Below are 26,833 nucleotides of genomic sequence, written 5' to 3' on the forward strand. Positions count from 1 at the left end.
ACCTCAAACTATCATTTTTCTTTAGCAGTCTTCTGCTTTTATTTTGTGAAAAGCCAGAGAGCTCTGTAGAAGCTTTTATCTCTTCTTCACTGCCTGCCTCAGAGGAAGAATGTTTGTAACAAAATGTTCTTTATTCCATAAAGCAGTAGCTTTCAATTAGTCCTTAATATGAGTCTCCAACTGGTGGAATTAGGACGGAAATCAGAGCCAAGATCCCAATTTATCACCATGTGAGTGAATGGCAGGGATTCTATTATCCAATCAATCTTGCCTCTCATTCCTGCAAAGGTCAGAATGTGCCATCCTTGCTTATAAAACACCACTTCTGGCTCTTCGTTCCGCTTTAACCTTGTCCGAGACAGATCAAGTTCATTATGAGAAAATTCATGCTAAGTGTTCATATTCTGTGCTGTGCCTGGCCTTGTATTTTAGCATTTTAAAGTGCAATGCAGCCTGAACAACTACTTCCTTAAATGCTTATATTTCTGTACAGAAGAGAAAAAAAAGGTTACCATGTGTAAGTGCAAAGCACGTGTGTTTGTAACATAACTTCTATACAAAGTCTCCTTGGGAGTATATGATAGTAATTATTTTCATTTGTCCCCAAAACATAAGGAGGTAATAATTTATCCATTTTTCTCATATATAAAGGTACAGTGATTCTCTTCACTCCTCTAAAGTTTATGAGAGTGGCAACCTTCACACATTAAACAAATTTGGAATATTTTTCAAACTGGAATTTTTCTTTTGTCCTATTTTTAATTTAGTTTTCCTAGACAGACTAAAGGCTATTTTTGATGGCTTCTGTTCTCCATTGCTTCCTGTTGACTAGAAATAAGTGACAAGAACTTTGATACATTTCAGAGTAGAAAATTTGTTTGTGTCAAAGAGTAATAGACTGTAGCAAGGTGGGTCCAGGACCTCATGGCATGATCAGAAAAATGTAAAAAAGACATTTCTTACCAATTATGGGTTTTCTTTGTGGATGTCGATCTAAAATTCAAGCAAAGCGTAGCTTCGGGCTCACCTACTAAGAATATTGATAACTGCTGAGCAAATGTTCCAAAGACTAGTTTGCTTTTTGGGTCACATATAGGACCAAATTTACCTCAAATGAGCTAATGTAAGATGAGAGAAAATGAGGTGATAAACATGCTAAGAAAAAATTTTTCTAGCCAAGTACCCGGCACTTTCTGCTGCTCTTTTCATTAGTAATACTCCCTGGAAATCAGAGCAACTGATGCCTTGTCTTTTTCCTCACACTGTTGTTGGTGAACAAAGAGGAAACTTGAATATGGCCCATGATTTTAAAATGTGTCAACCTTAAATGATTTTCAAAAGTAGCACGGATGTTTTATTGTCCCTTTCATTTTCACTACAGAATCTTGCAGTCTCTTTCGTCCTTGCTATGTTTTGGAATTTTGATGACACCAAGAGTAACATCATAGTTATGATTATATCACTTAGCTGTAATCTCAAACTGAGACCATAATTCTTTCTTTCTTTCTCAGTATTCTCTCATACTACCATCTCCTTCACATTCAAGATTACTTAATTTCCCACAAACTTTATTTGGAGTCTCTTGATATAAATGTACAAAGTGTAATTGCTCCCATTACCTATAAATAAAATTCAACCTCATTACATTTTTTCATTCACTTACCCAATAGATGCAGTTACCAGATTGTATTCTGTATGCCTTATATACAGTTTATAAGAATTCTATTAGATTTTGGTTTGTTGGCCTGACTGACAAATCTATCCAAAGTAATTCATATTAGATAAATCCTGAGACTAGTAATCCTTGTCCATTTTTATGTGATGGTCCAGCCACACAAATATAAGATTTCTCTTCCTAGGAAGTATATATCTTGGATTATATTGCTTCTTTATGCCAATGTATTTTTACAATCTAAATTATATTGATTTTCTTGGTATGTTCCAAAGGGTGCATCAATAGATTGAGCATAAAAACTATTACATGTGTCTTAGAGAATAGGAAAAGTATGAAGCTGTTAACCACTGAGAATAAGAAGTTGTACAGTTCCCTCTTCCAGCCGAAGCCTATAAAGAAAAATAAATGATTTCCCCAACGCTCTTTATTCTTATGTAACAATGACTTGCAAGTTTAAAGATTAAAAACTCTCTCCTCCCTTTCTTTATAAAACTCAAATCGTACTAAGTATCTTTCTGATTTTCTTACCTTTAGGGAATTTGTTTCTGAGAACTGAAATCTGCTAACTAATTTCTGCTGTACTTCTACCTTATTTCTAGAACATAATATCCTTCACTACCTGCTAGAAAGCAGAGCAATATCCCTTTCACTGTCTTTTCTGTTGCCATAGAAAAAAGAAAATTTTTGTTTCTCTCTTGATTTCTGGCTGTAGTATTCTAAGATCCAGACTCATTCACTCACTTTATCTATCCACTCATCTATCTTAGGTTTCCTGTTTTCTTTTTTTAAAAAATTGTACTATGAGAAGAACACTTAAAATGAAATCTAACCTCTTAAATTTGTTTCACTTATACAATACAATATTATTGTTCTGGCACAATGTCATACAGCCAATCTCTAGAATTTATTCAGCTGTATACATGAAGTTTTAGACTCATTGTTTAGTACCACTCTATTTTGCCAATATCTCCGGTCTCAGAAACCATCGTTGTATTCCTTGTTTTGTAAGTTTAACTATTTTATGTACCTCATAGAAGTGGAATGATGCATTTTCTGTCCTTCTGTAAATGGCCTACTCAGTGAGCATAATGTCCTTAAGATTCATTCATGATTTCCTTTCAATCCTTTCTGAAGTATTGCATATTGAGCTCTCCCAATTTCCTTAAAGTGTCAATCATAGGTGGCACGGTGTTACTTTTTTCATTTGAGCTTGACAGATACCTACAATCTGTTCTATGAAAACTAGAAGGGCCAACATGCTGGAGTCTCTCCCCTGCTGTGAATAATTTCCAAAGTCTCATCTGAACTCTTACCGTCACACAATAAGGCAGTGGGAACCATCTCCAGGGAGTCAGAAGAGGCAATTCAGATTCCCCTCATTCTGTTCATTGAGATTATTTTCACTAGGCTGTGATACAGAATATGGGCTTTTCAGTTCACCTTGCGGGCTTTTCAGTTTAACTTGCTACAAGTTGCCTCTGCTTTGGAAAATGCACCCGGCAAGCAGGGGAGTCTTGTCCATCTTCACACGTTTGTGCATGTGTTACTGCTTTGCTTGGAGAATATCATGAACATTATAGAATCTACACAACAGTTTATGTAGCTGACTCACTGCCCCTTATTGTGCAGTTAACTTTAGGACTAGGATTTATTTTCATGGTCATTTAAATGTAACACAATAAAAAATACAAGTCTGCTATAAGTAGACATATAATATTATAGGTTGAGTATCCCTTATCCAAAATACTGGGCACTGAAATGTTTCAGATATGGAATTCCTCAGATTGTGGAATATTTACACATACATAAGATATAGATGAGATGGAATCCAAGTCTAACCATGAAATTCATGTGTATTTTACATATAACTTGTACTCATAGTATGAAAGCAATTTTATATAATATTTTTAGTGCACCTGCACTTTGACTGCAGCGTATCACATGCAGTCAGGTATGGAGCATCATATGGGTGTGGAAAGTGTCCGAGATCTTGGAACATTTTGCATTTGGATTTTCAGATGAGGGGTGCTCAAGCTGTATATGTTTTTAAAGAACTAAAATGATTGCACTTTTTTGCCTTTATAAATAATCTAAATTTATCACTGCAAATAGCTGGTCTTTTAGGTGTGGGCCTTGTGGCTCCTGTATTTGGGTGAACTGTGTGTGACAGAGGCAGAAACCAGGAAAGAAGGGAAGGGAGTATATACACGGTGTGTCAACTAATCTTGTCAATTTGATTGGATTAAGAGGCCCCTGGGGACATGACTGGATAATGAGGTCTTTTACTCATTGGTGAATTAATCTACTGATGTTCAGAGGAGATAGGCCCTAGCTGGAGGAGATAGGTTACTGGGAGTGTGTCTTTTGGAGGGTATAACTCTTATAAGCACTCTTCCCCTGGGCTCTGCTTCCTGGCTGCCATGAATAAGCAGTTTTTCTCCATAACTCACTTTCAAAATGTTCCTACACTGGAGCCAATCTACCATGGACTGAACTTTCTGAAGCCACGAGCTACAGTAAATCTCTTCTTTAATTTGCAGAGATGTTGAGCAGTTTGTCCCAGCAGTAGAAAAGATGATCAATACGTATGGTCTAAGGACATATTTATTTATTCTCTATCATCCTCTTCAGGAATCCACATAACACTACGTGGATTACATAGTCATGTTTAAGTCAGTTTTTCTTTACTATAATGAAATGCCTGAGACAGATTACTTTATAGGAAAGACAATCTTTTCTTTTTCACATTTTTAAAGGCTGAAAGTTCAAACAATATACCATAGTCCTTGGTGAAGGGCTCTCTGGTTTGTATCACATGATAGTGAGAGTGCATGTGTATCTATGTCTGGGTTTTCACCAAGTTCTCATCCTTGTAAAATCACCAGGATTCAATCATGAGAGTTCCGCTTTAATTATCGAATTTAATCACTTCTAGAAGGCCTCACCTCAAAGAAAGCACCACAGTCAGTTTATAGTTTATTAAGTTTCTACCCTCAATATTACTTATATAAGATTTTGAGAAATGAACTCGTGAATTTTTTTAGGGTGATGTGTGACGGATGGATGGCCCTATTCAAACTACAGTGATGACAGTTTAGCTGTGTGTAGGTGCTGGCATTCATTTTGAGGACACAGCTTTTTCTTTAGAGATTATTAAGCCAGAAGGAAAGGGGTAAGTGCTATAGACCATTGGAAAATTAAAATTAAAGAATAGAGTCCAGTGGTTCTCATTAAAACTAAAATCAATATTCATTTTCAGAAGTACTATTCTGTACATCTTTTATCTAAACATAAACAACAATGTGATTTTAAGGTAGAACCTCTTTGTTAGTTAATTTCTTCTCTTATTTATATGAAAAGTTAACAATTTCCCACATTTGTGTTGTAATGACCTTGTGCTTTTAGCCTAGATTTAGAAAATTTCTAATGAGAGAAAAGCTAATTCAAATTCAGGAGTGCTGTCAAGTGAAATTAAAATTTCATTAATCACAACAATGCAACGTTCACTTCACAAGATTACAAAATGCCTCAGATTACATTATTCATTGAGACTACAGACAAGATTAGATATGTGTATGTACCTGTGGCACTTTTGCAATAATGTTGCATTTTTTTATTTTTTATTTTTCCTCACTGAGTTTATTGGTACACTTTAGGTATACAGTACAGTTACATTCATTATTGGGATCTTGCACCTTTACATGACAGGTCTTGGTTCCCGTTTTTTCCCAATACCCCTGCCCTCCCTTCACCCCTCTCCCCTCCCGCTTTACAAACACTTCATTTCCATTTTTTCATTTTTTCAAATTTTTTTCTTTTCCCTTTTGTTTCGTTTTGTTTTTTTTATTTTGTTTTGTTTTCAGATAGGGTCTCACTATGTAATTGAGACAGACCTGGAACTCACTATATCTAGGTTGGCCTCAAACTCACAGCAATCCTCCTGCCTCAGCCTCCCAAGTGCTGGGAATACAGACTTGCACCACCATGCCCAGTTTTCTTTTCCCTTATTAGCTTTCTCCTACCCTTCCCACTTTCCCTATATCTTTAGCTCCTTTCTTCCTCTTCACATTGTCCATTATATCATTAGAATCTTATGTACTATTATAGTTTATTCACACCAGAGAAACTATTCAGCATTTACACATGTGTGACTTATTTATTTCATTTAAGAGTATATCCTCAATATGTATTCATTTTCCTGTGAATGACTCTAATTTCTCATTGTTTATGGCTGAGTAGTACTTCATTTTGCAGAAAAACCACATCTTCTTTATCCAGTCTCCAACTGATGGGCAAATGGGCTGTTTCCAAGTTTTAGTTATTACAAACTGTGCCGCTGTAAACATAGGTGCGCATATATCACTATGGCATGATTCTTTTAATTCTTTTGGAAAGATACCCAGCAGAGGGATGGCTGGATCAAATGGAACCTCTACTCACAGAGGAAAGCTCTTCTGGGGATTCTGGTCAATCCAAGAGTGAATACTCAGAAATATTTGAATTGAAGTTATTTCCAAATTAAAATGCACCTCTCCCCTGCATCAATTTCCTTGCCTATCTCCCTTCAAGCATCAGTTCAGTCCCACTCAGACCCACTGTAAAACTGCTCCGTGTCATTCTGCGTTTTCTGTCAACACTTCTTCCCTCCTTCCATTATTACTAGCAGAACCCACTTTCATCAGGCAATTATGGAAAACGCTTTTGTCAAAATTACCATCAGATTCCCCATTGCCAAATCAAATGGTCAATTCTTATCTCAGTAAATTCAAAAGTATTTGAATCAATTAGTTTCTATGTTTTTCTTGAAAACCACTCTTGCTTTTTTTTCTCATTTTCTTAGTTATCTCCTTATTCCCCTGGATTTTTCTCAGTCTCAATTTTAGAATAATTCTCTTTGTATATTCCTAACTTGTGAATGTTACAGTTCTCCGGGGCTCAAACTTATATCTATATACTAAGTTTATAAGCTAATGACACCCATTTCTATCCCCAATGTCTCCCCTGAATCTAGGCTGTAATATAGCTCAGTTGAGAAGCTAATATCCTATCAAATTCAATGCGTTCACAGCTAAGGTTTTTTTTCTCAAACCTGTTTCTAGTATTTCTCAACTGTGAATGTTACAGTTCTCCGGGGCTCAAACTTATATCTATATACTAAGTTTATAAGCTAATGACACCCATTTCTATCCCCAATGTCTCCCCTGAATCTAGGCTGTAATATAGCTCAGTTGAGAAGCTAATATCCTATCAAATTCAATGCGTTCACAGCTAAGGTTTTTTTTCTCAAACCTGTTTCTAGTATTTCTCAACTCCACAAATGTTACTTTCTTTCCTACAGTTGCTCAGCCATACAAATTAACAGTCATACTGATGCTTCTTTTTCTTCTAATCCAGTCATTTTATCAGCAAAGACAGTGTAACATAAATTCAAAATACATTCCAAGTTTGACCTTCTTATCATCTTTACTTTTACTAAACGCAATCCCATCATCAACCTCTGTCACCTGGAATTCTGCCACGGCCTCAAACCTCCATTCCTACTTCTAAAATGTGACACACTATACTACATTTTGCATATCATATCTAGTGTAGTCTTTTGCAAATGTAAACAAGAGTATGTCATTCCCCTCTATCCCCAGTCTTCCTTAGTTCCATGGCTTTATGTTGCAGTGAAAATAATATGCTAAATCTTTACCTTGTTTTAGAATACATATGATATGAGTGCTGGCACTAGCCATATAAAACATCTTGATATTCTTCCAATAAGCCAAAAATGGCTTCTTCTACATGTACCTTCCTCATTGGAATTCTCCTTACAGAGATATTCATATTCATTCAACACTCTCATTTTATTCAGGTTTTTGCTCAAATATCATTTTGCAAACCAACCTCTCCAAAATAGTGCCCAGAAACTCCAACCTAATTTCCTTTTTCTTTTTGGCATTTCAGATCAAAGACATTCTCTTTCAAATTAATTCATTTGTTTATTTCTTTCCCTGGTACTGTAAGTGATTTGAGAACAAGAACTTTTTTGTTCACTATTTCACCTCCTCTACCTAGAACAGTGTCTAATACATCGAATGTTGACAATCATGTATTTTAAGTTGTTCAAGGACTGCAGTCATGGATGAAGGTATTCTTCAGTTTGGAGGTTTTAAGAAACAGAACAGATGAGCTGTTTCATTCATTACAAAAAAGATTTTAAGGTCAAAATCCAGAAGTTTGGAATGCAAGGTGCCCACAAGTTAAGCTTTACATATATATGATTATGTAGTCAAAGGAAGTTATACAGTGAGCAGCTATTAGTTTTTTCAGCTTGCTATAACAAAATACCATATACGGGGTGGAATAAACTTCAGAAGTTTATTTTCCACTAATTATGGAAGCTGGAGGCATAAGGAGAATCTCAAGGTATTTTGAGGAATTATTTATAGTTGCTATGAAGATTGTGTGTGAAAATATCTGAGAAATAGAGGGTAACTAGGGCTCAGACTTGAGCATATGAACTAAAATTGACAATTTACCAGCACCTCTTAATATTGACTACTGGACCCAGAATGTCAAGCATAATGATTTTCCTGTAGATACCAATAAACATATGTTTTTTTTCTCATTGAGTTTATTGGTACATTTAAAGTATACAGTGCAGTTACTTTCATCATTGGGATCTTGTACCTTTGCATGACAGGTCTTGGTTCTCATTTTTTCCCCTTGTCCCTGCTTTCCCTTCCCTTCCTCCCTTCCCTGTTTATAAGTACTTCATTTCCATTTTTTCATATTATTTTCTTTTCCCTTATTTCCTTTCCCCGACCTTTTCCACTTCTCCTACACCTTTAGCCCTTTTCTTGCTATTTCACATTGTCAATTATACCATTAGTATCTTGTGTACAATTATAGTTTTTCACACCAGAGAAACTATTTGAGGATATACTATTACATGAAATAAATAAGATACGCATATAAGTTTTCCTTAAATCATCATCTTTACAAAAATATTTCCACCAGCCTAATGGTATAGGTCTGCTCTTACTTCAGACTTGAAAGCTAATTTTCAGAAAGATGTCTTATTTTTAAAATTGTATAAGGAATCTCAGTGCCCAAATTGTAAGCATAAGTTTTCAACACATTCTCAAACTGATGGACAACTTTAAAAAAATGAGTCTTTGGTTTTCCTTTTTCAAACATTCAGAATTATAATCACTGGTCAGCATCCTTAGGGGATTGGTTCCAGGACCTTCCACAGATACTGAAATCTGCAAATGCTTGGGTTACCTATATAAAAAAGTCTAACGTTTGCACATAACTTGAGAACATACTCTTCATTACTTCAAACCATTTCTGGATTACTTATAATACATAATATGCTACAAAGGAGATGTAAAAAGTTGTTATACCGCATTGCTTACAGAAAAATAATAAGTTAAAATCTGTGCACATTTAGTAGAAGCACAGGTTTTTTTCGTTTTTTTTAGAATATTTTTGATTACAGTTGGTTAAAGCCATGGATGTGGACCTGTGGACAGGAGAGCTGACTGGATTAACATTCTCCTCACCCCTGAAGAGATAGGCATTTTTCCTTGGAGTGTGGTGATGTGAGCAGTGAAGCTAAACAGGCAGGACATGTTCAGTACTGGTGTCTCCAGAGTGAAGTTCTCTAACAGCCTTAGTCTGAGCATGAGTGGAAATATTAGCTTCACGTTTTACTTTTTTTTTATCTGTATGGATCATAGCAACTTGAATGCAAATGATCATGATGATCAAGATTTAAGACATGGGATGTCTTATACTATAAGAAATAAAGGTCTGTTGGGTATCATTGCTGACCAGAGACTATAAACAGGCACTGTTGAACAGCCTGTGGATACATTTGTATTAGGACCGGACATTAGCATTGCATATGTTATAATGCGTGCAAGTAGATATAATTGCATAATTGACAAAAATTGAAATAAAAGTTCTTTGTATAGAAGTATGCATTCCAGCAAGTTATATTTATTAGGATAGAACAGAGCAAAATTTAGTTTCTGCCTGCATCAGAAGACCAGGTGAGCCGAGGAAGCGTAGCTCAAAGAACCTCTGTAGGGAAAATATGAAGTGTGAAGGAAGAAAGAAAAAGTTTGGATAGACAAAGTCTAGGAGATGAGTGCTTTGACTTGGACTGAGGATCCTAGCATTTGAAAGAGCATGAGACCCATAGTGCTTACTGACTTCACCACCTATAGGAATCCTGGTCAGAAATCCTGTGGGGATCTGTGATCCCAGATAGGCCTTTGAACAGATTTTCAAGTTATGTGAGGAGCTACAGTGCCTAAGTCCTTAAGCCTGAAGGATTCTACTTAGATCTTGACTCACTTCATGGAAACACAGGTTTATAGCTACAGAAAATCAGAGACCATAATTTTCTTCTTTTTTTCTTTCCCTTATTTTCCTTACTGTTCACTTCCTTTTCATTCCCTTTCCATCTTCCTCCCCTCTGTTTTTTTATCATTTAGTTTATTAGCACATGTGTGTAGTACATTAATAGTTGTTGCATTTTTTAACTTGCACATGTGTGTAGTACATTAATAGTTGTTGCATTTTTTAACTTGAGCCTTTAAACTACAAGGCTTTGATATGCAATAAAATTATCTGCTGAGCACTAGTGAGACCCTGCTTCTAAATTTATGCTATAGGTGAGTCTGTAGCTGGAAAGGCTTTTAAGAAAACAGTACTTATTTAAATTGATCAATTGCAATGAGTGGAGGCTTATTTAATAAATATTGGAAAACTAATTGAGTTTATGAAATTATTCCTGAGCTGCTAAAATTATAAAATCTCAAGTCCCCAATGCAGAAGTAATAAATAGGTTACATTTCTAGGAGAATGAAATACTACCTTTCTCAGAGGATTTAGGTTTTTCCATGGCATATTCCTTAGCATGTATGGCCCTATTCAACCTTATTATTTTTTCCTCTAACTTGTGCCATTTAGAAATGATTTTCATTTACCTTTCCCATGGCTCATTTCTCTTCTTTAGAATATTTTCATAAGATTTCCTGAAAATTTCGTTCTGTAACACATTTCCATTGTAACACTATAATAGTATAATAAGCAGCAACTAAACAGCAATATGCAACAGCTAGAACATAAAGGACTGATAGGGGAAGAAATTAGGTACCTGGGTAGTTAATTTTCATTCTTCAATGTCCTGCTGCATTGTTGCAGTTTGTGGGTGTTTTTGATCTTCTAGATAAGATTCCTTGTCTGGGGAACAAGTTCTTTAAAGAAACAGTTCTCACAGTTCTGAAGGAACAGCCTCTCCTTTACTGAGAAGCTCCCTTCACCTTTTTAAAAAATTCATTAATTTTATTGGTACATTTTAGGTATACAATATGATGACATTCACCATTGGGCCTTTTAGTCTTTACATGATATATCTTGGTTCTTACTTTTTTCTCCATTCCCCTGCCTTCACCTTTGATGACATTGTGATTACCATTCTTCACAGGACAAAATTTTTTCTTTTTTCTTTTCATTATTCTTTGTGATTTGTAATATCCATTTCTGGTTTCCTTGAATGGGTCTGTTTTCTCTAGAGAATTAAATTAGGGACTTTAAAACTATGTTTCAATTAAAAAGAATACCAAGTACCCACCCTCACCCAATGTCCTATGAAATAATGAATTCATGAAAATATGTCTTCTACGTGCCTAAGAATCATAAATTATTTTTTCCAGTAGACACATAAACCACAATAGGTCAAGTATAACTTTATATACAAAGGTACAATTGTATTAGTCATTTTTCCACTTGTTGGACAAAATATCCAGTGCCTGCAATCTAAAAGAGGAGAGGTTTATCATGTCTCACAGTTTCAGGAAATTCCACTCTTCCAGGAAAGGCATGGAAGGGAGTCATGGAAGAGGAAAGTTAAACCCAGGAAGGCCATGAAGCAGAGAAAGAAAGGAGTGACCAGGGATAAGAATACACTCTTCCAGGTTATGCCTCAATTACCCTACCTCCAACCAGATCCCACAACCTAAGGGCATGTCAGCTATGAACTTATCAGAGGACTGATGTACTGATTAGTATAGTGTCTCCATGGTCCAGTCTCCTTTTGAACACATGAGAATTTTAGGGAACATTTTAGACTTAAACCATAATATTCTTCACCTGGCTCCCTGAAGACTCATGTTCAAATCATTAGGCAAAATGTATTTAGTCTATCTCTGAGTCACCAAAGTCTCAACATTTCTAGCATTCCTATAAAGTCCAAGACCAAAGTTTCCTCTCAGACTCAAAGCAAACTCTTAGCTGTAAAAAACAAAAGAAGACTAAATACTTCCAACATATAATGGCACTGAATAAATATTCCCATTTCAAAAGACAGAAATAGAGGATTAGAAAGGAATCAGGTCAAAGTAAGACAAAAACCTGAGCAAACACTGAATCTTCTAGTTGCATGTCCTGTGCCCAGGGCAGATCGTGATAAGATGTGAGCTCTTCTAGCCTTGCTGGTTACAATCCATATGGCTTCCTCTTAGGCAGTCTCTGCTTATTTCCTGTGACGATCTTCAGCAGATGTTTCATGTTCCTGGCATCTCCTACTTCCTGAGGTCTCCACTTCAGTTTCAACCTTACTCTACAGCTTCATACACTGCCTTCTCAGAAGTATTCTGGCTTTCCAAGCCTTCTTCAGAAATGTGGGTGGAAGCCTCTATAACCCCACAATTCTTGCATTTCACATTCCTGAAAAACCAGTACCTTGGGGATGATACTTCAGTTTGCTGCAAATAGGAGTAGTAACAGGACTCCTTGAATCATGGATGCAGCACCCTCTGAGTAGTTGGATGGTTGACCTCAAGGATTCACTTTCCGAGGTTTCTCTGAGTGATCTAGGAACCCTGGAGCTCTCTTCTCAAAACAGTCTTTCAAAGATGCTTACCCTTTTGATTCTATGAGTGGTGGGATCTGGCAGTTTCTGAGATGACTTCAAACCACCTTACCTATTGTCCTGATACAAAGTACTTGAACAATTTTTATGCTAATATTTTCAGTAACTATGCTTTTATTTGCCCCAACTTTGCAGGTACTTCTTTTTATATCTTTTGGCTCTGCCTTTTATTTCTGATACTCACCATAGATCTGTCTAAAAGCAACCAGCAGTACCAGTGCCACAGTTTGAACTTGGGGCTGCCTTAAAATTTCCTCTGCCAGACAAAGTAATCTGCCCCCTTTAAAGTCAGCCTTACACCAAGTTTCAGGACATGGACAAAAGGTAGACAAGTTCTTCGTCACAATGAAGCATGCATGTGCTTTAGTCCAGTTTCCAGTATAATCCTCATTCTAATCTGAAACCTCATGAGCCTGGCTTTTACTATCCATATTCCTTTCAGCATTCTAGGCTTTAGTGCTCTTAGCAGAATTTCATCAGTCTCTGCTAACAGCGTTTTAAGTCTTCTCTAAGTGACATCTTAAAAACTTTCCTCCCAAAAACCAATTCCAAAGACTTATGAACCACATTTTCAGATACAGTAACAGGAATGGCTGTACAACCAGTACCAGTTTTCTAGGTGAGTCAGTTTCCCTACAGTGGGACAAAATATCCAACATCAATAACTTAAAGGAGGAAGGATTTACTATAGCTCACAGTTTTAGGATATTTAGTCCCTGATTAGCAAACTCTAATGCAGAAATGACATGGCAGAAGGGCATGGAAGAGGAAAGCCGCTCTACCCATGGTAGCCTAGAAGCAGAGAAAGAAGGGAGGAGCCAGGGACAAAAATACACCCTTCCAGTTCACACAGCAGTGACCTGCCTTTAACTGCGCTCCACCTTCTAGTCGTAAGTCAAAATGTACTCATCATTTCAGACATTGTAGGTCTAAACATTTTTTAGTTTACTCCAAAACACACAACAGGGGTTATTTCTAGAAGGTGTCCCTCCTAAAATCATGCTGGAACTTGTTTACAGGTAGATCTTAATTTTGACGAAACATGATACATAGGTGTGAAAAGTATAAATTAAGAGCATATTTTCTTTTCATTACTTAAGGTTCAAAATAGTCATATTCCTATTAGGAATAAGGTAAGAAGAAGAGCAAAGTAGTGACAGGGCAAAAGATACAAAGAGAAAGAATCAAGGTAACGACTTTTATTGGGGTTTTGTTTGTTGTACCGGGGATCGAATTCGGGCCCTTGCACTTGAGAGGCCGGCGGCGGAACCACTGAGCCAAATCCTCCGCATGGGTAGTGACTTTTAAATGTGCCTGCTCTCCCAACAGCATCCAGTGTGGTCCTAACCATCATAACTACCCCAGCTCCATGCATATGCACCTGATGTTATGATCTGTTGAGGTGGGGGAATTTATATGGACTTTGAAAGAAGGGCAAATATATGTCAGGTGGAATAAACAGCATGAAAAAAATTTAAATGGCAGATGGAGTAGGAATGTATCTCGGTTGGAGAGCATTTGCTTAGCTTTTTCAAGGTTCAGGGTTCAATCCCCAGCACTGAAAAATAAAAATAAACAAACACCTATCATCCATACAGAGGAAAATCAACCCTATGTGATGATAAAATCTTTAAGAAGTTATGTTTTTTTCCCCACTACTAGTCAAGAAAGTGGTTCAACAGCTTTTCACACAGACCTGTTCTCTATCTCCCAGTAGTTTATCATTGATGTTAGTTTCTTTGCTACAGGTGCAAATCACTGGAACATAAAAAATAAAAACAATAAAACAATAAATGAGCAGACATTCAAATGCTTATTACAAAGGTGCATGCAACCAAACTGAAGAATTTCTTATTTTCCACCTGACCTTGGGACTTTGTGTATGGGAAAGGAGTGGAACTATAAACCCTGCTAGTATTGATAGCTTTAGAGAAAAAAGTGGGTTTCAGAAATGTTGTCCCATCTATTTGCTCATGTGTGAAATGCGGGAAAATTTAGTTTTTAATTTTTTTTTAACAATCCCTGGGTACATAATGTACTTTGGTAAAAATACTTTCTTGTATCTCATATGAAAGCCAGAGAGCTTTGTTTAAAAATATGTATTGGTGTATATTGAAGAGTTTATAGAATGAACCCTTGAAGTCAGTGAAAGCATCATTTTCATGGCGCATTCAGATCAGCTAAATCTTAGGGGTTAGCTCAGCTTTTGAGTATCTGCCCAGCTGAGATCATGCCTTTTCATTTATTTGTATCGCTTCTTCTCTTCCCTTTATTATCCCATGTAGTGCGGGGATAGAATTTCCTCAGTTACAAGTTATCACCCCCTTCTCTAAACAGAAACTGCTTCTGATCCCTTCATTCCGTTCTTGTCAGCATTCACACTACAAATGTGATTCTTTTATTACTTAATTTCTTACTTTCCTCACACTCATTTCCACTTCTATTTTCCCATCTTTGATTTTGCCCTCACATACTCTTTACCTTGTTGTTTCTTTTTCCTTGTGAGCTCTATATGAGGCAACCAAATAGAACCCCATGGTTAAAAATAGTTTCTGACAGTATTTGTGACTCCTAAGAAGTAGCCTTACAAATCACCTTTTCTCGTTTGATTTCCAGCTAACATGCTGACAGAGCTCCAACCTTGTTTTCTGATTATCCCATTATATAGTGCTTCCTCTTGCATTTAGTGGAAACTCACAGGCAATGGTTCTGCATGGAGAGTTCTGCCTAGTCATCATTTACAATTTTACGGAATTACTAAGGAAGAGGAGGAAAGGCCTGGCACTTAAGTTCCTACTTAAGAGGAGAAGCATTAATTAACTATACTGATAATAGATTGAGCCACTCCTTTTATCAGTGTGCCAGTACTAGAGCCACTTTGTTACCTTGAGGGTGGGATCACGATGAAGCAGTGATCCATACTGAAGAGAAAGGACTGCTAAAAGCAGCCTTAAAGAGACAGGAAAATTCACCCGACTGCCCATTGTAATACAATTTCACAAAAATGTCACCACAGACAAATGCATAGGAAGTAATCTAAAACTTTACTAAATGTCCTCATTGTTTTTACAACAAAATTGTAAATATTCAGAATTAGTAATCCTGTAGAATCACTACCAGCTTTGCAGTACTTCTTGTGGGGCGGTGTGTGTGTGTGTGTGTGTGTGTGTGTGTGTGTGTGTGGTGTGTGCAAGTGTTTTAGGCCATTCTCTGAAAATATCCTACAAATAGCTACACTGATATGAAAACACAGTACCCAAGAGGCTAAATGGTTGTCTGTTAGCCTTCATCATTTGGGGGCATAAAAAGAAATTTCCTGTGCATATAATACCACTTTTCTTATGTACTCAAGAATCCCTTATGTTCAAGAGTAAATTTTCCTCAATTGACATGTTAAAGTACATCTGAGAATACAATATGCTGTATAATCGAGAGTGGGCCATCTATTAGATGGTCTGTGAACCCTTTCAGGAAATGAAACGATAATAGGAATTCCTATTCGTGGAGCTAGGAAATGACTGTCTTTTGTTCTCTTTGTTGAAGGTATACCGTCTTGTTTTAGTTGATTTCCCCCATAAGCTTTTTTTAAGCACGTCGATAAGTTCATAAAAATCAAATGTATCTTGCTTTTTGGGAATGTAATTTAGCTACTTGGACTGGAGTGTCTGTAATTTCTTGGAGTATGTTCTGTAGGCATTTCTAAAAGACAGGCTATTTTTCTATAACTTGGATAGTTCCACATAATTTTTTTCCTTTCCTGTTTTTGCCAGGTGCATGAAGCAGTCCCATGTTACAATGAATGCAATCAGTATTCCTGGGTTGTAGAACACTGGTCTCCATGTAAAATCAACAATGAGCTGAGATCCCCACGTTGTGGAAGAGGAACACAGTCTAGGAAAATCAGGTATGTGAAAATGGAGAGATTTGGGAAATGCAGACGATAGAATTTACATATTTTTTTCCTAAAACCAACAGGGTTGCTTATCCAAGCATACTCAAGTTTTCAAATATACACACTGGCTTTTCCTCAACTTTTAAATATCTATACAAGTATATTTTACCTGCTTGCCATGCGCATAGTTGGATTCCGTCTTCAGTGGAGCCACAGACTTTACCATTCCCCAGACCTGGAAGAGGCGGCAAGATAGTATCCCTACACTGATTTCACGGCCACTGCTATTACACACTAGATGTTAATGACTACACAGAACTGCCAGAACTTTTTTCACCATATATGTGAGGAGTAGACATAAGACCCTCCCAGAGCTACATCTTCAAATGTTGTTTTTGAGACTAGGTCTCACTGTACTGCAGACTGCAGCCCTGTACCACTGCACTTGGCTTGGATGCCAATGTATTGGAAAGGTCAGTATAAATCTCTCAGAAACAAAATTAACCTTGGAAACAAAAAATCTTAGGATACCTACGAGTAGTAGTTGTACCCTTTAATATAAGAAAAGAACATCTCTGAAAGAATTAGTGAATACTGAAGTATTTACTGAGGAGTTTGTACCAATTCTGAATTTGTCAAGTAGGCCTATGTAGAAGTGACTTGGGGAGAAGGAAGGACCATTTTCTTACCAACTAAGGATAATGGCAATAAATATTAGACACTGAACAAGAGAGTGTTAAAATATTGCTACAAAAAATTAATATGTAAATTAAGAAGAAAACCTTGTATAGTCATCTGTTTAGTTGCATAAACATAGTGTATCATTTTGCTAGATTTAGAAAGCTCCACGATGAAAACTCTCTTGGAGACTCATATGCTGAGGGTCTCACAAACTTCGGATGTTTACCCTTTTCCCTTTGAAAACTCTCTCCTGTGTCTCATTCTCATATGGTTTTGAAAAGTAACTGACCAACACAGTTTATAAAATGCTATGTAGATGAGATTATTCAAGCCTCTTCTTTGAAATATTAATGGACAATCTAAAATTAAAAAGCTGTAAGGGCACAAATTGCTACTGACAGAATTAGGGCAGATGGCTGAGGACTCAGCTGAATCCTAAAGAACATGTTGTAATACAAACAACCTGACTACCTAAATATTACTACTCTGTGATGAGCTAATCACACCTCCTACCAAATGCATGTGTCAAAGATCTAGCACCAATATCTTACAATGTGATTGGATTTGGAGATAAAAGAGATTAAAGAGGTAATGAAAGTAAGATAAGGTCTTTGCATGGATCATACTACGATCTGACTGATGGGCTTAAAAGAGGAGATTAAGATACAGACATAGAGTAAAGACTATGAAGACAGGAAAGATGAATATTTGCAATCCAAGGAAAGAGGCCTCAAAAGAGAACAATTCTACCTATGCATAGAATTCAGACATCTAGATTCCATAATTAGTGGAAAATAAACTTCTGAAGTTTATGCCACCCTGTATATGGTATTTTGTTATAGCAAGCTGAGCAAACTAATACCTGCTCACTGTATAACTTGCTTTGACTACATAATCATATATATGTAAAGCTTAACTTGTGGGCACCTTGCATTCCAAACTTCTGGATTTTGACCTTAAAATCTTTTTTATAATGAATGAAACAGCTCATCTGTTCTGTTTCTTAAAACCTCCAAACTGAAGAATACCTTCATCTATGACTGCAGTCCTTGAACAACTCAAAATGCATGATTGTCAACATTCGATGTATTAGACGCTGTTCTAGGTAGAGGAGGTGAAATAGTGAACAAAAAAGTTCTTGTTCTCAAATCACTTACAGTACCAGGCAAAGAAATAAACAAATGAATTAATTTAAAAGAGAATGTCTTTGATCTGAAATGCCAAAAAGAAAAAGGAAATTAGGTTGGAGTTTCTGGGCACTATTTTGGAGAGGTTGGTTTGCAAAATGATATTTGAGCAAAAACCTGAATAAAATGAGAGTGTTGAATGAATATGAATATCTCTGTAAGGAGAATTCCAATGAGGAAGGTACATGTAGAAGAAGCCATTTTTGGCTTATTGGAAGAATATCAAGATGCTTTATATGGCTAGTGCCAGCACTCATATCATATGTATTCTAAAACAAGGTAAAGATTTAGCATATTATTTTCACTGCAACATAAAGCCATGGAACTAAGGAAGACTGGGGATAGAGGGGAATGACATACTCTTGTTTACATTTGCAAAAGACTGCACTAGATATGATATGCAAAATGTAGTATAGTGTGTCACATTTTAGAAGTAGGAATGGAGGTTTGAGGCTGTGGCAGAATTCCAGGTGACAGAGGTTGATGATGGGATTGCGTTGAGTAAAAGTAAAGGTGATAAGAAGGTCAAACTTGGGATGTATTTTGAATGTATGTTACACTGTCTTTGCTGATAAAATGACTGTGGATTAGAAGAAAAAGAAGCATCAGTATGACTGTTAATTTGTATGGCTGAGCAACTGTAGGAATGAAAGTAACATTTGTGGAGTTGAGAAATACTAGAAACAGGTTTGAGAAAAAAAACCTTAGCTCTGAACGCATTGAATTTGATAGGATATTATTAGCTTCTCAATTGAGCTATATTACAGCCTAGATTCAGGGGAGACATTGGAGATAGAAATGGGTGCCATTAGCTTATAAACTTAGTATATAGATATAAGTTTGAGCCCCGGAGAACTGTAACATTCACAAGTTAGGAATATGCAAATAGAATTATTCTAAAATTGAGACTGAGAAAAATCCAGAGGAATAAGGAGATAACTAAGAAAATGAGAAAAAAAAGCAAGAGTGGTTTTCAAGAAAAACATAGAAACTAATTGATTCAAATACTTTTGAATTTACTGAGATAAGAATTGACCATTTGATTTGGCAATGGGGAATCTGATGGTAATTTTGACAAAAGCGTTTTCCATAATTGCCTGATGAAAGTGGGTTCTGCTAGTAATAATGGAAGGAGGGAAGAAGTGTTGACAGAAAACGCAGAATGACACGGAGCAGTTTTACAGTGGGTCTGAGTGGGACTGAACTGATGGCTGAAGGGAGATAGGCAAGGAAATTGATGCAGGGGAGAGGTGCATTTTAATTTGGAAATAACTTCAATTCAAATATTTCTGAGTATTCACTCTTGGATTGACCAGAATCCCCAGAAGAGCTTTCCTCTGTGAGTAGAGGTTCCATTTGATCCAGCCATCCCTCTGCTGGGTATCTTTCCAAAAGAATTAAAAGAATCGTGCCATAGTGATATATGCGCACCTATGTTTACAGCGGCACAGTTTGTAATAACTAACTTGGAAACAGCCCATTTGCCCATCAGTTGGAGACTGGATAAAGAAGATGTGGTTTTTCTGCAAAATGAAGTACTACTCAGCCATAAACAATGAGAAATTAGAGTCATTCACAGGAAAATGAATACATATTGAGGATATACTCTTAAATGAAATAAATAAGTCACACAGTGTAAATACTGAATAGTTTCTCTGGTGTGAATGAACTGTAATAGTATATAAGATTCTAATGATATAATGGACAATGTGAAGAGGAAGAAAGGGGCTATAGATATAGGGAAAGTGGGAAGGATAGGGGAAAGGGAATAAGGGAAAAGAAAAAAAATAGGAGAAAATGAAAAAAATGGAAATAAAGTGTTTGTAAATGGTGAGGGGAGGAGGGGGTGCAGGGAGGGCAGGGACAAGGGGAAAAAATGAGAACCAAGACTCGTCATGTAGAGGTACAAGATCCCAATGATGAATGTAACTGTACTGTATACCTAAAATGTACCAATAAGCTCAATAATAAAAAATTTCCTCTTAAATCATGTGTGAAACAGTCATTCATGACAGCGAGTATTCTGGGAATTCAATGAAAGAATTCTATAGTGTGGCAGACAGAATGGTGGTCCCCAAAGATGTTTACACCTTAATCCTTGACATTTTAAAATATGTTTCCATTTGAAAAACACAGATGTTGTAGTTGTGCTTAAGTTAAAAATCATGATTTGGAACCATTTTCCTGAATTGTTTGGAAGTTCACATTTGTTCATAAGGGTCCATAGGTGGGGAAAGAGAAATGACAAAGAGGTGTAACTGCAGAAGGCATACATAGAAAAATGCAGTGCTGCTCTAGAAGTGGAGAAAAGGCCAACCAATGAGTGTGCGTGACCTCTAGAACTTGTCAAAGGCAAGGAAACAGATCCTTCCCCGGTGATGCAGCTCAGCTGATATGCTGATGCTAGCCCAGGGAGATACGTGTTAGGTTTCTAGCCAAAAGAATTGCATATAACTTTTTAGTGCTTAAGCAATGAAGACAGGGATCTTTTTCTAGTATGTAAACATAAATTCCTGTTTTCTATATGGTATCGCTGTCCTTGAGTGTACCACATTCTTTATTCCAAAGACGTTTTGTGCATGACCCTTTTTGGCAGGCGATGGGAAGAGGCAATCACTTAGCTGTGTGTAAGGAGTTAGGTCTTTCTTCACCATACTTTCAATAAGCCCTCCAGTTTTCTAGGCTTTTCTTTATCCCCATGCCCAGGTATTCATAGAGCCACAGATTTCAGTAATATTTTTACATGTTTTATGGTATAAATGTAGTTATACATGTAGATAATGTCGTCCCTTGAAGGCACATTTTATGGCTTCTCAGATGTGTTAAGGTAGCTCATGATTCCTTCCATTTTCCACTTACTGTTTTCTCTCATGTTCTTTTTCTTGTAGTGAAATGACTTTTCTTTTATCAGTCCTATTATTATTGCTTTGGTAACAGATTTTTTTATTACGGTTTTTGTGGAATCTTGAAAATGAACAAAAACTAATGAGTAAGAACACGTGGAGTCATTAACCAGAAGGCTTATCTCTTCTTTGTCAGTAAAATGATAAAAGAACATCAGCTGGACAGGCAAGATGAAAAGCAATTTCAAGTGTTTCCTTGTCCAGGGAAAGCCACCTCATGGACTCTCTTTTTCCTATAGACTCTAACCATAAAAAAAATTGAAGTCCATAGCAGAGTCTATACCATCCTTCCCACTATTAGAAGGGATTACATCTTCTCTCCTTCTAGCATGCCCTGCTAAACTCTATTATGCAATTTCTAGTTTTTCATTAACAACAAATACAGCTTGTTTTATTTTTTATAACATAATATGCTACTTAGTAAATTTCCTAAAGTTTCCTTTTACTATTTTAAATGTGAAGAAACTTCTCTAGTATAGGATAATCCATTAGCATAGCGTGGTTTGAAGAACAACAGAGCTCCCCAGCACAACACTGTTAAAATTCATACCCTTACCTTGACATGTGTCAAAACTACTAGATCAGCAAATGATATAATTTATCTCATCATCATTGTCCTTTTTAGCTTCATCTTTTCCAGTAGTGCTGGGATAAGACACCAGCGAAAATGTCTGTCTTTTTTCTGGTTTTGTACTCTAACATTGAAGCAAGGACTCATATATAGTAAGATCAAAATATTTACTAAGTGCATCATTATTAACAGATAATGTTATATCCTGATACCTAGAAAAGAGCCTTGCACATAGCAAGTTTATATTAAATAGTTTTAAAAATAAATTTCTAATGGAAATTATAATTTCTAAGTTTAGGGAAATGTTAACATCAGGGGGGCATAATTTTATGAATTTTCAAAATGCAAACACCTGTGAAACCAGCTTAGATGTCAAGAAATAAAATATTACCAGGACAATATAAACCCCTATCAGTCACTAAACATTTTCCCACAGTAGCTACTCTTCTGACTTCTGACAGGATAGACTAATGTTGCCAGTTTACAAAAACCTTTATATAAATGGAAACATAGAATATATTTTCTTTTGTGTCCAATTGCCTTTGTTCAGCATTAAATTTAAACATTTATATAGCAATAGCCTATATATTTTCTCATTACTTTATAGCATTTATCCCAATGAATTTAGCACAACCTATTTCTCTTTTACTGTCACTGAACATTTGAACTGTTACTTATTTAGTTGGTGTGAATAATGCTGCTATAAACATTTTCAGTCAGTGTTTATTTTTTGTTTAGATATGCATTTCTACACATCCCTATATAATGCTAGGTTACATAAAGTAGATACTACTAACCAGTTTGCAGAATAATTTATGCTCTGCCCAGCAGAGTAAGAAAAATTTCAGGTACTCTACATTTTTGCCAACTTGTGATATTTTTAAAAATATTGGATTTAAACTCTTTTATAAGGTTTTATAGTAATATAACACTTTGGACTTAGTATGATTTGATTTTCGCTATTCTATCCATAATATGGTGACTTATTTCACAGCCTGATATAGACCAGGCTAAACAACAATGTTGTGTATCTGTGGTCTGTACTTCTGTGTTGTATGGCAGTACTTCATCATTGCTCTTTGGTTATGAGAGCAAACTTCTGTATTGAAATGTAAGAAAATGCCTGAGGAATGATATATTGAATTATTTTACATATTAGTTTGTTATGACTTTAAATGTGTGGGACAAAGACTAGGTTGTTTTGAGAAATGTGTTGAGAAAGCTTAGGAGAGCCATAGGAAGTATGGAGGCTCTAGCTACTACAAAGTGATGAATCTGTTCAGAGAAGCCTTCAAAATATTTTACAATAAAAGAAATATTCTCTCTGCTAGAACTGAGTAAATGTATTCTAGGTCTCTTCAGTCTGGTAGTTCTTTGAGAACAGTCACTGGTCTTTCCATTGTGCTCATTTACTTTGTGAAATAAAAATGTGCTGTACTGAGTAATCACTCAATAATGGCCCATTTAACTATCTTTGAACAGTCAGTAGTTATGACACAGCATACCGATCTTAAATTTATTCTCTACCATTGAGAGGAATCAAGCTACCTTGTGGTCTTCCCTCACAGGTGTGTGAATATGGCTGACAATGAAGGTCAAACAACGAATAGTAACCTGTGCAACCAGGATGAAACTCCCCCCGAAACCCAGTCTTGTTCTCTCCCGTGTCCCAATGAATGTGTCATGTCTGAGTGGGGAACATGGAGCAAATGTCCACAGGTAATTTCATTCCCTTTGTCAGTGCCCTCATTCTCCAGTGCTCTCTTTGCTGTTTCTTTCTATACATTCACAATGCTGCTCTCCAAACTCTTCAAATAACATGGGAAAATAATTCTTCCTGAGAAATCCCCCAGAAAATTTTCTGTGAGACTGAGCAATTTAAAATGCTGTTGCTTCTTCCAAGGCCTTTATCATAGGAGCATGAACAAGGAAAATGAGCCTGTAATGATCACACTTGGATTCAACTGCATCTCCACTGTTAAAGTGGTCTTCTTTAGCACCAAAATGATTCTTATTATAATCTCTTGGCTATGTTCCATTTTTATTCCGGCAGAACCAATTATATCTTAAGAGCTCAACTCCACTGTGCAGTTTTGCTTCTTTTAGTGATGATCTGTTTTTTCCTTTTGCTGTTTTACCAAAGGTGAGGTGTTTCTTTTCTATGCTCTTACTTCTTCCAAACCTGACAAGCAAAAGGACACCTTTGCTTAAATCTAAAGGATTTGCCTGTATTTTTCTTCTTTTTAAAAATGAAAATATAACAGAAATATGGTAAAGTAAATAATCTTCAAGTAGCATAATACAACAACATTTCCAGAAGATAAATTCTGACATTATAAACATATTTCTATATAAAGATGGAAGAAAAAGAAAATGGGGATATTGATATCAATGATATCAATCCAAATACGAAGAATGAAAGGACTAGGGTTAAATTGAATTCAACTCTCATACTGACAATTTTTGAAAATATTATGAAAACCTGTTTAAGGAAATGGAAAATATCTTTGAAATCAGTTAATAGCCTATATTTGCAGTGTTAATTGACTCCTTATTGAGTGTTGCAACCTTAGCAGGCTTTCTCCTGTCATTTTTATATTTTTTGATGAGTTGTTCTGAAGCCAGTAGAATATTAAGATGAAGAGAAACTAATAAAAATTACTTATAGGGTGGGGTAATTGTACTACTTATTCATTTATTTCCTGAGTAACTTTAATATAATGAAAATTAACATTTATTGACCACTTATTTTGAGCCATGAACATGTAAAAACCTATTTTTTTAGGCTTTGCACTAATCTTCCTGCATAAGTACTATTATTAGCTAATTGCTCAACTGAAGAAACTGATGCAAAGAAAGCCTAAGCAGTCTGTGCAAATTTCTACACTTAACAAGTGATCTGGAAATGGACCTGGTTCTGTTTGATGAAGCCAGAGCCTTTTCTCTTAGGTAGTTTGTTCACCTACTTACTTTGAAAAAATTAAGGTAGATTTAGACTGAATATTTCTCTTTCTTTAAAATACAATATCTATTTCAAGAGAAAACTGAGAGGTTTTAATTATCTATTTGATTGTTATGACTTAGTACACATACTCGTACCTTAGAATGATGCTTTATTAATCAACCTATAAAATAATTAGCAACCTGAAGAAGTTTAATGAAATATAAAGGTCACTATCTCTCTCAGTTTTTGTTCTGATGTACTCACAGAAGACCCCTTTGAGCTCTAATTACTTTGCAATGAAAATGTTGCTCTCTTAAGTCAAAGAATCCTCCCAGTGGCCTAAAATAATCATCGTAGGAACATTTCATAAGGTTTTGATTACTCAGACATCTGCATTTGCTTCTTTGGGGTGCCTAGTTTCTTTCATGTTTGTTTTTCCAACTGTAACCATTCTATTTTTGGAGCATTTAGAAGTCAGAAATGAAAAAAAAGTATTTTAACCTTCTTTCACACATCTGGAAGATAACACACCCCATTATTCACTTGTCAGCCTGAAATGAGTATTGTTGCTTGAACTGCTTAGGCACTTTCAAAGTTACGTGACGACGATGATGATGATGATAATATTTGCTCTGATAACAAAAACTTTCATGAGCACATCTTATGTAGCCAAAATTGTGCTGAAACTATGTAATGCTGTTTCTTAACAAATCTTCTAAGATACCAGAACACTTGTCTGTGGTCACTCAGGTGTCTGGCCACAGTGGCCTTGTTCTTTCAGATGCCACAGTGCTTTCTATAAGACTTCAAGATAGAAAAAGTGAATGGTAATTGGGCTCTCACATATTATGTTCTCTGTACTTAGATATGTGGCAAAATTTTAACAGGTTATAAGATTGTAGCATAAGGTTCCAACATCTTAGGAGCTTAAAAGTTCTTTTTTTTTTTTTTAAAGTTTGTCATGATGATGATGATGATGATGGTAGTGGCAAAGGCGGAAACTAAATCACTGTAAAGTTTAGCACCTTAATGTGTGTTTCCTGAGGAAACAAAAAATTATTCCATAATTATTCTCCATACCATGTGCTGATGGAAGGATTCTATTTATTATTATTTTACCAAATTCTCCTTTGATAGTCTGTAGTATATTTTTTTAATCAGGGATTGAACAGTATGATATATGTTAATGGAATCAATTTTATGTATGTATGTTTCCCTTGCGAGGGCTTTTCATAGTCAAAAACATAAATAATCTTACTATGGTTTCAAGTATAATCGTGGTAAGTTACATAAAGTTCTGAGTGACTGGATGCTTACCAGGAAATGAGGATAGTGACAGCTGTTTTATGTATTGTGTCAGAGATAATATGTATTAAGTGAATAGCACAGTATTGCTTAATATAGTTCTGATGGAAGAAGGAAGAGGAACAGCAGCAAGAGGAGGAGGAAAGCAGGGGGCCAGAAGAAGCCCTGTGGCCCCCCACATGTAGCTTACAGTGTTGTGGGGCAGTAGGAGATACACAACAGTAAATTTCTAAGCTGTATCGGAAATGTGTCTATCCACAAACAAAAGTTATTATTTGATCTTTCAGAAAAATAATCCTGAATCCTTTACTGAAATATGAATTTTATCTATTTTAATACTTGTTCCAAAAAGTAAGCTAACAGAAACCTTTTAGTTACTAGGTTAGTGACTTAGCAGTCCCTGCCAATTGCGAACTACTTAGAAAAGCAAATGTGACAGAGGCAATAAAAATTGTAGTATTATTATAGGATTATAGTTGTAGGATTATTTTAAATTTGCATGGAGAAGAACTGGAGACTGTAAATGGATCAAGTAAAACAAAATGAATTCAAGAAGAATTTGAAGAAAATGGAAAACAATGTGTTCATTTTTAATTTAATATTCTTATTCTTGTTCCCATAATACACACATAAATCACTATTTTTGACTCCAACTTGCTCACTTTTCTACCATGCTTTAATTTGGAAAGAAGATTATGGAATTGTATTCACCCAAACCTTTCCAAAATTGTTTCCCCTCTAA

The 26,833-nt window shown here is 35.9% G+C and overlaps 1 protein-coding gene across 1 annotated transcript in view; it reads left to right on the forward strand.

Annotated features, from left to right (window-relative positions):
* Thsd7b (thrombospondin type 1 domain containing 7B) overlaps positions 1-26,833 on the forward strand; it is a 718,705-nt gene that overhangs the window by 602,257 nt on the left and 89,615 nt on the right. The window contains exons 15-16 of the mRNA XM_010606147.2: positions 16,379-16,512; positions 23,411-23,561. Coding sequence (XP_010604449.1) covers positions 16,379-16,512; positions 23,411-23,561 — 285 coding nt within the window. The remainder of the gene's footprint in view (positions 1-16,378; positions 16,513-23,410; positions 23,562-26,833) is intronic.

Source organism: Fukomys damarensis, unplaced genomic scaffold (assembly GCF_012274545.1).
Source record: "Fukomys damarensis isolate Sample0158 unplaced genomic scaffold, DMR_v1.0_HiC HiC_scaffold_29, whole genome shotgun sequence".
Taxonomy (NCBI): domain Eukaryota; kingdom Metazoa; phylum Chordata; class Mammalia; order Rodentia; family Bathyergidae; genus Fukomys; species Fukomys damarensis.